Source organism: Psittacula echo, assembly GCF_963264785.1.
Source record: "Psittacula echo genome assembly, chromosome: 1".
Lineage (NCBI taxonomy): Eukaryota > Metazoa > Chordata > Aves > Psittaciformes > Psittacidae > Psittacula > Psittacula echo.
Window position 1 is genome coordinate 49,233,313 of NC_137735.1, and position 12,127 is coordinate 49,245,439.

The 12,127-nt window shown below is 50.7% G+C and overlaps 1 protein-coding gene across 1 annotated transcript; it reads left to right on the top strand.

Moving 5' to 3' along the window:
• The first annotated feature begins 3,080 nt into the window (after positions 1-3,080).
• HOPX (HOP homeobox) lies at positions 3,081-11,447 on the top strand. The gene is made up of 3 exons (XM_080628512.1): positions 3,081-3,375; positions 8,060-8,235; positions 10,776-11,447. Exons 1-3 carry the CDS (start codon positions 3,204-3,206, stop codon positions 10,851-10,853), a joined length of 426 nt encoding a protein of 141 aa, XP_080484638.1. The 5' UTR covers positions 3,081-3,203; the 3' UTR covers positions 10,854-11,447.
• Positions 11,448-12,127: the final 680 nt, after the last annotated feature.

A 12,127-nucleotide genomic window follows, 5' to 3' on the forward strand; every position in this document is an offset into this window, starting at 1 on the left:
AACATCAGGAATCTTATTGGAAGTCACATCTGATTCCTGTCTGTCTATCCCACATCAGTTCTGATGCTGAGGAGAGACAGGCTGAACCCTGCCGGCTAGAACAAAAGGAGAATGCATGAAGCAGAGTGCAGTCAAGGCAGTGACTGAGCCCCAGTGGGCAGCAGGCAGCCCTGCTCCAGCAAGGAGCTGGCAGCAAGGAGCTGCCTGTGCCAATGTCCTCCTCTTCCCCCTGCCCAGGGCATGATGTGAGCGAGCACTGTGTGCTGCTGGCTCTTGGGCTGCAGCTAGTGTTACTGCTCTCCCAAGGGAAACCTGATCAAAAGACCAATGATTCAGTAAGGTTCTTGTGTTTTGGAGTATTTGAAAAGGCAGTTCTTCACTGTACCCTGCAGAGCAGCTGATCTCTTAGACTCTTCTGGGGCAAGTGAGTTTTGCAAGTAGAAATCTCATGTAATTAGTTGCAAGAGTTGGACTCTGAGTCAGTACTAGCTGGTTAGGAAACTCTCCTCTAACTGAATGGAAGCCAAAAATTTCTGTAAAGCCTCGTTTCCAGCTACATTTTTGGGGGTTAGTAGCCAGAAACCCCAAGCACGTCAGGAAAAACCCTCTAGAAAACAAAGCAGAAGATGGCATTTGTGGTTTTGCACTGGTGTGTTCAGGGGAAGAAGGGAAGGTTTTGCTCTAACATTTGCCGGGGGGGATGTCTCTGGAAAGCACACGTTTTTAAACTCACATACTTAGAAAAAGAAAAAATGTCTGCTTAATGCTCAGAGCACAGGTGCTGGTACTAAGACTCATTTGCAGGAAGGAAAACATGGCAAAATTGAGGAGTGTGAGAAGAAAGCAGTATGGATGAGCCAGAAAACCTGAATTATATCCTATTGTCTCATGATGGATTGACAAGCTGCTTCCCACCTCTCCTCTTCAGTTTTTTCCCATCCTGTTTCCATACAGCATTAGAAGGACAACAATTGGCCAGGATGGCCATGAGCTATGTGTCCAGTGCTCCCCACAAAGTGTCTGCAGCCAACATGTTGCCACAGTGCAAGCACTGGAAGATGTTCCAGCCTCTGTGAGAGGGGTGCAGAGGAGTGGGATGCTGAACACAGGTCACTGTAATGCCACAGTGTCATGGAAAATTGTCATATGCACATCACAACAGCTGTATTTCTTCACCTGTCAGGAAGAAAACTCTGGGATGGGCCTGGATGCACCCTGCGTTTTGTTTCTATTTAGTCTACCTCCCCGGACAAAGGGACATCATCTGGGGCCAGGTGAAGCATAACTCCAGCAGTACTTAGACCCTCTCCCAGGAAGAGAAGTGGAATTAAAGATTTCAGGGTCAGGAAAGCATTAGCATTTGCCAGCCAGACACAGGCAGATTCACAGCGTGACTTTCACACTGTCACTGCAGGGCTCCCAGCACCTCTGAAGCCATTTCAGTGGCGTGTCTCAACCTGAAACACGTTGCTGCCAGCGCTGTCAGTGCAAGTCCAGACTGGGTTCACAGGCTAAGGGAAAGGGTTTTTTCCACATTAAAGACCTTCTCCCTGTTGACAGCAATAAACAAGGGAAGAGAGGAGCCGATCCTGTTCCTGCGGGCCAAGTTACTCACATTATGCAGTACTTGAGGCCACGCGCATGGGAGAAAATAGAAGACAGCATACAAACACAAGAAAATGTTTCTGCGCCAGAATATCTCCCCATCTATCCTGTCTCCAAGGGTGGCCAAGAGCAGGTGCCAGAGCAGAGCACAGGCATGGGGCAGGTAAGTAGCAGTACTCACCAGAGCCCCATCAAGCACATGTCAGTGCAGGGCCTCTGCTTGGACCTCCAACACTGGTTGGACAGGGCTGCGTCCTGCTGCAGGGGTCTGCTCCAGCCCTGTTGTATGCACCCTGATCCCTCCAGCCACTGCTGCTGGAGCCATCCCATCAGACACGTCTTCCAACTTGCTTGCCCGCACCCATTGCTACCCATGCTTCAGTCGCTAAGCACCAGTGATAAACAGGACATATCCCTTTGGCCAGGCGCCTGCCCAGGGCATGCAGGATCAAGTCTTCTCCTGAGAACCTCCTCTGGCAGCCACTGAGCAGCACCACTTGGTTTATCAGGCAGTGAGGTTTATCCCTGTGATAAAAAGCACCCTCGCTTGATCAACGTCATCCTCCAAGGAAAACTGGCACAGGTCTGCCTGCCCCTTGGTGCAGATCTCTTCACAATCCCCTTGGCTAGGCCCATATTTCCCCCACACCACATTACAAAACCACTAAATCTTGAGGACTGCTTTGGCTCATTGCTAAACATATGGTAGGTTTCTTGCTTGGGTTAGTCCAGCCACTTCTCCCCAGGGACTGGGCTCCCTGCCCCTGGCTCCAGCCAGTTCCACAGCTCTTTAATCCAGTTTGCCTTTTTCTCTGGCAGATAATCTCAGACACTGCAACCCATACTCAGTTTCTCATGAACCCTTTCTGCAGCCCCTCTGATTTTTCCAGCGTCCCCTTCCAGCTATCTGTGAGCTGAGAGAAAATCAGATCCTCCCCACAAGATTCCTCCTTTTAAGCTGTTATCTAACGCTTCCAGCCCACCCCACTGGAAACTGCAGGCTCCGGGGCACTTAAATCGAGGAGAGTATAGGACTTCGGCAGAAGAGGATGCCCTGCCCTCCTCCCCATCTCCTGCCCTGTGTATCTGAAGGCACTTGGGATGCAGCAGCAGATTGGATCCAGGACCCGGTCCTGCTCCCTTCACCCGGCCTCACAGGACCATAGCGCTGACTAAAGTGACAGCAGGGTCAGGAGAGTTAGACCTGGACAAGTCCTTTGCAGGGAGTTAAGTGAGGTGAGAATCTATCCCTGCACAGCTGTGACCGCCTCCGTGCTTCATCAGGGCTCCCCACAGCAGGGGGGCTGGTGGCAGCCCTGCCAAGGGGGCAGCAGTGGGGCAGAGGGCCCCCAGAGGGGCAGGGAGGCTCTGCTGGCATGCAGATGAAGGGCTGAGCACGGTTTCCGCCGCACCCTGCCTTCACCCTTCCTGTGCCCCTGCAGGAAAGCAGCCCCGCAGCAGCTCTCACCCGGGGCCGGCAGGACAGCGTCCACCAGCCCAGAGCGTGGTGGGACGAGCCCCGACGGCTCCCTGTGCCACCGGTCCGCGGAGCTCCGCAGCACGTACAACCATGCGTTGAGCCCTGCCAAGGAGAGTGGATGCCAAACCTGAATTACCAGCCCAGAGAGTGGCTGTGGAACCCGGGAGCTCCTGTGATTTGCGGCAGGTTTTTCAGGTCCCCGCCTGTCACACACACGCAGATACTTAAGCAGTCACCCAAGGACCTGAAGAGTTCTTGTTTTACTCACTTCTGGTTCCTGACAGCTCCAGGTAAGCACAGGCTTTGAGCTGGGGGAGGTGGGGTGGATTCGCAGGTGGGGATGTTGGGGGGGATGCAGGGAGGAGCTGATCTGATCTTAGTGATGCTGAGGAGGTTGGAGCAGCATCCAGCCAGGCGGTGGTGGTGGGAAAACTTCATGCCTAGGGAAGGGAGAGAGGCACACAGGCAGGCAGAGACCCCAGGCTGTGGGTACTATGGGGACTTGCCTTTGCTTCAGCAGCTGCTGTGCTCTTGTTTGCTTTGTTCCTGTCAGATATTATCTTCTAAAAGGCTGAACGGGTAGTTTACAGGATGCATGACAGGTGGTTTTTCCTTATTTACGGCAGGGTCTGTTTTATTTTTAAAGCCTCTGTCCCACCTTATCCTGTGCGCCATGCCGGCTGATGTTATCCACAGCCACCCCACAGCAGGAGCCCAAACAAAACGAGGGACAGGACACGGCTCTGCAGCAGAACAAGGGAGGGCAGGAGGGCTCGTTTGCATTGAGAACTGCTATTTTGATTTCCTGCCAGTGTCAGGAAATAGCTGCAAGCAAAAACCAGGAGCAGATGATGCCTCCAGTCGCATCCCAGGCCTGACAGTGGAGAGAGCAGTGGGGAAGGGGTCAAGAGGGTCTATGGGGCCCCATCATTTGGGCAGGAGCTGCTCAGAGAGTTTTCCAGGGTCTTCGGTGCAGTAAATCCTTAGAAAGCTGCACAGCCAGCTAGCTGTTGTGTCTGCTGTTCAAAAAGCAAAGCTGAGCAAACAGAGAGCATGTCTTTTCTGGAAAAGTGTCTGCTTTCTGCCAGGACAGTAAATGCTGACTGCGCTAGCAGCGCTGGGCAGGCTTGCTGGGAGACAGTGGGATGTCCTCTCCCATCTCAGGCCAGAGCTAGGAGCCCTGCTAGTAACCCCAAGGTGTCTTTGGAGAGCTGGGACATGGGCAGAGGGAGGTCTTTCTCCACACCACTGCTCCTACCTCACATCTAGGTCAGGTCACTCAGGGCCTTGTCCAGCTGAGTTTTAGGGATCACCAAGAACAGAGGTGCCCCCACCTCTCTGGTCCCTGTCCCCACGTACAAGACTTGTTTCCCGATATCTACTAAGAATTTCTCTTGCTGCAACTCCCGCCTATCAGCCATTGCCTTTTGTCTGCTCTCTTCAAAATGGCCCTGGAGGTGCATTTAAACACCCCATCAGCCACACTAAGAGCACTAAGTTGTGCATAGCAATGCTGGCTGGAGCCAAGCAACCAATGAACCCCTTGCATGCTTCAGCTGATGGCTGCTTTCACACTGCTTCACCTAAAACCAAGACAGACAGAGCCAGGTGTGAATTCCTCGGGGCTTTTTAGCTTGATGCATAGGACAGAGCAAGTGTCACCAGTGCTGTGGTTTCACAGTGACAGTGCATCTGGCATTGTCATTTCCGCCAGGGTGAGTAGCTCCCTGCTACCAAACTCTCATCCTTGTGCCACCCAGGGGTGACAGCATCGGGCATGGGAGTGCTCACAGGGGTAGATGACGACCACAGCCACCCCCTCTTTCTGAAAGCTGAACAGATGGGTTAGATAACTTGCACTGGAAAAGCCTTTTTTTTGTTTCACCACGGCTGCAAAAGTTTAGGCAGAAAAAAGGCAGTGAGCAGTGGTGCTTTCCAGCAGCTGGGCAGAACAGCTATGATTCTCTGTATTTCTGTCAGGCTTAATGAAACGTAAGCAAGAAAATCACCTCTTTTGTACAGGCAAGAGGTCCTGTGCAGCCTGAAGGTCAGGTCCCAGGTCTGGGCTTAAGCAGGGCTCCCTTTAAATAAGAGGTAGGTGAGTAGTGGTCAAGGTACAGGCAGTCAGGACATTTGGGGACTCGTAGTGCTATCAGGTCCTGTCATTTACCCCCAGTTTTTAGCACCCAAGAGCTGCCAAGTGCTGGGTGCCACATGCTGCATAGGGTCACATGGCTCCTGAAGATCTCCAGGATCTCATGGAGTGATGTGGAGCTCCAGGGACACCCAGGCTTTTGAGCTTTTCCTGAAAGTCATCTCACAGCCTTGAGAGGTGGGAGCAGGAGCAGAGTGGAGACAAGGAAAAACTGTCAAGCATCACATCCTGTGTGCTGGGGCACCCTGAGCTGCCAGCAGGTAGAAGATACTGTGTCCTGCGGGGAAGTGCCTCAGGAACCTGGAGATTATCAGAAATAAACAGCTGTGTAGATGTAATATGAAAGTTGAAGCACGTGTTCCCTATGCAAATCAATGCACACACATTAATGTATGTTAATGCAGCAGTCTGCAAATGATGCTTTATGAACCACTAGGACATGTTGCTGGTGGTGGCCCAGGCTAGATGCATGATCCAAAGGTGATGAGGAGCCCTGTGGTGACTGGGCATTCTAGGAGAAGGGCAGATGGCTTAGTGGGGTGCTGATCAAGGAGGAGAGGAAGGACCTGTGGCCTGAGCTTGGCCTCATCTGAACTTTGGCCTCATGGGGAGTCTGGCAGCCACAGTGCTGAGAGCAGCACCTCAAGTCCAGGGGATCTCCTTCTGCCCTGCGTCTTTTCCAGAGGTCTCCAAATGCCCAAGGCAGGTGAGCAGCATTCACCTGGCCCCCACCAGCTCACACACGTGAAGGGCTGAACTTTGTTGTTGTACCTCTTCTGATATGGATGTTTCTGAATTGAGTTTACCCCAGGAAAACTCAGGCAGTTGCTGCCACATACTTGTGCTGCAACACTCTGCAGACAAGGCCAGCTCAGTTTGCAGCCCCTGGGGTTAAAGGTGGTCTTTCCCTAGTCCATCCAGGAGTGGCAGATGATGCCCTCTACCTGCCTGCTCCATCCCACTCAGAGGTGCTCTGACCTTTCATAACCACTGTGTTACAATTGGTATTTACCAAGTGACTCAAACAGACTGGGCTGTTTCACAACCAGCCCTGCTCTATTTATAAGCCCCTACTCAAATGCCAAAGGATCCTTTTATTAGACAAAGTACATTAGTCAAAGCACCTCCTGCAGACAAGGCTCAGTGGGACCTTTGCTTTTTGAGGTAAAGCTGAGAGAAGAGGAGCTCTCCAGCCTCTCATGAATAGCAGAGCTGGCTCTCTGCAAGCTGCAAGGCAGTTTTGGAGCTGAGCCCCAGCAGCAGCAGCGCTGTCAGCAAGTGAGAGCCCTGGGTACCAGGTGGGTGAAGGTCAGTTACCTGTCAACCAGAAAAGCAGTTGGGTTTAAAGCCACACAGTAGGGTGCAGCATGCTGAAGGTGCCTGAGTTCCATCCAAGAGACAAGGGAAGGGGAAGCTGGGCTGCAAGGTGGAGACAAGGCTGGTCTGCAGCAAACAGCCCAGAGGAGTTCCAAGGTGGCCAAGAACCACCTTGGCAGCATAGGAGAGGCACAACACAGCCTGACAGAGACATGCCAGGCAACTCGGATAGCAGGACAGCAGATCAAGAAAGGCCACATTTTTGCATCCAGCTCCTATCTGCCAACACCCCACAGCTTGGTTTCGGAAACACCAAAATGATTCAGCACAAGGGACTTCTGCATGCTTTGTGGGGACAACGCCTCGTGGTGTACTTGACCGAATTGGCAGGCTCGACCCCCTGCCATGCAGAGGCAAACTTGGAGCCATGCAGAAGAGAGGTGTGGGATTTACCCAAGGCATACCGTCTTGTTTTGCTTGTGCTTTTGTGCCGAGTCTGCCAGAGATATGTGCAAAGCACAAGTGGGACAAACGTTACTCGGAGGGAGACTGTGGGCTCCTTGCTTGAGTGCCTGGGCAACAGATGTGTATGAAATACCATCCTCCAAGGACTGACCCTTCACTTACACACCAAAACCAAACAAACAGTTCAGTGGTGCTCAGGAACAATATCACTGTTTATGCCCATGCGTTAAATACCATTAAATATTAGCAAACATTAGATAGATAGATAGATAGATAGATAGATAGATAGATAGAGATAGATATAGATAGATAGATAACACTAAATATTAACATAGATAACATTAAATATTAGTAAAAACAAAGTAGCTCACCTACTCATCACCAGCTTTGTGTTGTCTGGCCATGCTGCTAGGAAAAGGACCAGGACACTGCTCAGGAGGGAAAATCGGGTGATTGCTGGGTCCAAACCCACACTCCCAAAGATCCTCTGGTTTTTGATTCCCATGCACAGACTTGCCTGATCACTGGGAAGAAGGGAAAAAAGAACAGAAATAAACTAGGCTGGATGCCAGGCACTGTCCCCTCACCCAGAGCATAAGTAGTGCTTTTTTCAATTAATGTCTTTAAATTAACCCCTTCAACAAGCCCGTTGCTGTGACATCACTCCCAAGCGACGCCTAGGCCTAAATACGGTCGCAAACAGGAATTGTCCCCTCGGGATTCACACTGGCTATAAATACAGCAAGAGGGGAGCGCTGAGCAGAGGACGGGCTGCAGTTCCCCGCCAGCTAAGGATGGTGAGACAGCTCAGCTGGGCGCTGGTGGTGTGTGGTCACCACGGTGGGGAAATTGTGTGTGTGTCCTAGGGCTTGCTGGGGGCCTGGAGCTCCCAGCTGAGCTCCCTGGCATGCCTTTGGGAAGGGAGCTGTGCCCTGCCAGGGCAAGTGGGGAGATAGTAGGGATAGGGATGGCAAACCTAGGGCTCAGCAAGTGAGCTTGGTGTCAGCTTGGGCAATGACACTGGCCCCTCTCCGCAGCGCCTGGCCCCATAGCCCTACCCAAGGAGGAGATGGCCACAGAGAAGCCAGTGACTCCCACTGAGGAGCAGCTGGAAATCCTGGAGTACAACTTCTGCAAGGTGAACAAACACCCTGACCCTACCACTCTGTGCCTCATTGCGGCTGAGACTGGGCTCTCTGAGGAGCAGACCCTGGTGAGTGTATGCCCCTTTCCCCTACTTTGGCACCAGCTCTGATCCCCCTGCATGCCTCTGTGTCCCACAGGCTTCCCCCACATCTCCTGCTTGTCGTATCTCCAGCTTTCTGTCATACTCCCTGCACCCTTCTGTTCACCTACATGCTTCTTACTGCACTTCCTGCACCTCTCATGCTTCCCAACTCTCCTGCACTCCTCTGTACCCCATATGTGCCATACTGGCACTCCCTGCATCAGTCTGCACCCTGCATACTCCTTACTGCACCCCATACCATGCCCACAAGTCTTCTCTGCATCTCTGCAACCTCCAGTGCACCCCTAACCCAACACTGCACCCACAGAACTCTACTGTACCACCACCTCTCCCTGCACCCCACATGTTCCTGCCCCTGCATCCCCAAAGCCCCTTCCCCTGTAATCACAGCCCCTTCATTCGTAGCCATGGCATCCCAATGGGATCCTTGCGCTCCCCTCACACACCCAGGAGCACCATCCCCATCCTGGGCTTGGATACCAGGCTAGTGATTCCCACAGCCAGAACAAAGGCACACCCTGAGGGTCACTGGCTGGCTGTGAACCCCTGAATATACAACCCACGTGTGCTGTCTTTTCCTTTCAACCTATTTCTAATAGTCTTGGGTACCCAAACCACTGCTGGCTTTGTGGTCTGAAGAAAACAGTTGTTTTACACCAGACAGATACAACTACTGCAGGATGTGCTGTGGGACATGCTCAGGCTGTGCACGCTCCCCCTCACTGCAGTTTGCTACTTTAGCATTCCCAAGCCTGCATGTCAGGCAAGTCCGTCAACCTTTTGAGGAGACACAGGGGCTTCCAAATGTCCCTTCACAGGGACAGGCTGCCACTGCCTCAGACTTACACTGAGTTCTGTGCTCCATCTGACTACCTGCAGGCTATCCTGGTCTTCAGAAACAAATGGCTCCTACACAATTCCTTCAGGTTGCAGTGCAGCTAGTTTAAATGCAAGTATTTTATAAGCTACTAGACCCATAGCAGCATTGATGGGTATAGAAAGGAAATCCAGCTCACTGAAAAGTTAGCAGCAGAGAGCTGCCAAGCCTGGCTGTCCCTGGGCAAACACAAAGGGGTATGAGAGCTGAGCAGGCAATGCCAGTATTTAGCCTGTTCCAGGGAAGGATGCTGCTATAACATCCATTGCCCCTGATAGCCCTTGGCTGGAGTGAAAAAGGAGACCCCTCCTTTACTATGCTTTAATGACATGCAGGTACCACTGCTTGTTTGAGGCCGCACCCTTGAAATACCTTTCACTCCTTAGAAATGGCACTGCTCCATTTCTTTTTTTCCTAAAGCAAGTTGTAAACACAGGCCAGATATGCCCAGGACACATCAGGAGAGGTCTTAAAAATCTTCCCTGATAGCCATCTTTTTCCACAAATCCAGGGTGCTCCTAGGGATCTGAAGATGAAGGACATATTAAGGACAGGATCAAGACTGGGGTGGTGAGCTGTGAAGTGCTTGCATTGCATATAACACAGAGAGTTATCACTGTTGACATCTGGAGTGCTTTATTGGCTAGATATAGCAGCCATTTTAATAAAAAAATCAGTAAAACTGAGATGCAAAGAGGTGGTGAGTCAACGGGAGACGATGGTTGAGGGCAGGAAGTGAAATTTTTGGGAGGAGGCGAGGCAAGCAATCATCTGACTGGATGCGGTCCAAGGCAGGGCTGGTGCGAGAGCCACTTTGTAGAAAGCATCGTGGTTGTGTCATTACGAACCACAATAGCTTCAGAAATAGCCATGAACAAATATAGCAACAGAGTGAACAGCAACAAAGCAAATCACAGGCACATTCCCAAACAAAAGGCTGAGCTGTGCTCCCGGGACATGAGTTATCTCTCTCTTACGCAGGTAGTGTGGCTTTATCCAGTTGCATTTTAGCTAACACTCGAAATTGCAGCTGTGTTTGAGTGGCGTTAGTAGCTCTGGGAGTTGGCCTAGGGATGCTAAGTTACTGCACAGTACCATAGCCATGCATATTGCTTGAAGACTAAGATCATTGTAACCCACTTTTTAAATTTATTTGATCTTAAATTTGCTAAGAGCCACTGCATTGTCCCTGTCATCCTTTCTGAAGCAGGTCAGCTTGTGATTCCTGTCGGGTTTGGAGCTGCAGTGATTGTTCCATTGCTCCAGCCGTTTAAGCAGATGCCATCCAGCAGCTCCTTAGCCGATTTCTTACTCTGTTTGCAAGAAAAACTTGGACTCACAGCAATAAAACGAGAACCTACCCATGCTGTCAAGGTCTGAAGTGAGCAAGAGAAATGAGTCTGAAAGAGGTGAACACATCAGTAACAAGACCATTCAGTCAGAAGCAGATCTCCTGGTGCCTGTACTGCCTAGAAACAGTGCGGCACCTTGCTTCAGAGAGCAGAAACACGAGTTTCCTTCACCTGGTCTCATGTGCTGACCACATCTGCACCTTTAGCAGGGTTATTCAGAGGTTCACTCAGCCCAGTGCACTCAATCTCTTTCTCTTTTGTTTTCTTTCCTCCAGAAATGGTTCAAGCAGCGCCTGGCAGAGTGGAGGAAGTCTGAAGGGCTGCCCTCACAAAGTGGATCTGTCAGGGACTAGAGGATGCTGCTCCAATCCCCAGGGCTGCTGATAATGATGGTGAAGCTCTTCAGAGTGGGTTTCCTTGGGGTTCTTCTGTTGCAATAGGTTTTGAGATACAAAGTAATACCCTGCTATTTAACACAAGTTTTATTTAAAGTGTACATAACCAGGAAAAAATATTATATATATATGTGTGTATACAGCTTATGATGGCTGCATAACCTATCTAGTGATTCCCATCCATTAATAACACAGCACAGGGGAAGGCAATCTCATGCCCTTGTCCCAGGCTTACAGAAAAGCTGCCATGAAAGGTTCAAACATAGAAGGGGAGAGAAATATTTCTTTTGCTTATGCTCCTCAAAGGCAAAGTATACATTCTAGCTTTAATATACACACCATCCAGAGAGGAGGGCACCTGGAAAAGAGACGTGTTGCTCAGATGATCTTAGTTAGCTCAAGATGCTGAGTCAGCTCTGGATATCAGCAAACTGAGTGCCTACACCGTCATCAGACCAAGGCAAGCCTCCCTTGAATGTATTTCTCACATTTCTGTTAAAAGTCATCAAAGGGAAAGAATTGGGGTTTTGGTTTTTTGGGTGGTTTTTTCCAATGCACTAATAAAAAAACCAGAGTTTTTTGATGAGAGGAGCTGTGTTATGTCCCTGCTTGTGCTCCCTGCCCCAATGGCAGGAGACAGATTTCTTCCTCCAGGAGAGCAACACTTCTCCAAAGACAGCCTCAGTGGGCATTGTGGGGTATCCCTCTTGCCACAGGGATAGCACACAGACGTGGGCAACCTCCATGGGTCCATCCATGGCAGCCCACACAGCCTCATCCCTGAGGTGGCAGAGGCTGGTAGTGCTGGGGTTCCCCATGGGTGGGGGTGTCAGACTTCACCCTCATCTGGCCATTCTTAGGCTTAAGGGATGTAGTTGCGCTGGGGCTTTTGCAGAGAACCCAAGCTCTGGTACATTGACCTGGTACAGGACAATGCATGGGATAAAAAATAACCAGCACAGTTGCTCAGTGACCTTACCTTGTTCAAAAGGGTTCAAAAATCCTCTGCTTAGTGGATTACTGAATCACTTACTGGATCCTCTGATTAATCCTCTTGTGGTTTGTGGTGACCTGCCTCTATTCCTTTGGAAGGAGAATCGGCTTAACACAGGGAAGATCAATACACACTGGCAGTGAAACTGCCACATGCTTTCTTTTATAACTTTTGTCCCTCCATTATTCTGCCTAGGGTTACACAACCAAGTATCTGAACCGCAGACATTTAACTGACC

What these genes read in the sequence shown, in the direction of transcription:
- HOPX (XM_080628512.1), top strand. Translation starts at nt 3,204, where the DNA reads ATGCCAAACCTGAATTACCAGCCCAGAGAGTGGCTGTGGAACCCGGGA. An exon ending in CTGGTTCCTGACAGCTCCAG is followed by an intron (nt 3,376 to 8,059) that starts GTAAGCACAGGC and finishes CCCTCTCCGCAG; the next exon opens with CGCCTGGCCCCATAGCCCTA. An exon ending in TCTCTGAGGAGCAGACCCTG is followed by an intron (nt 8,236 to 10,775) that starts GTGAGTGTATGC and finishes TCTTTCCTCCAG; the next exon opens with AAATGGTTCAAGCAGCGCCT.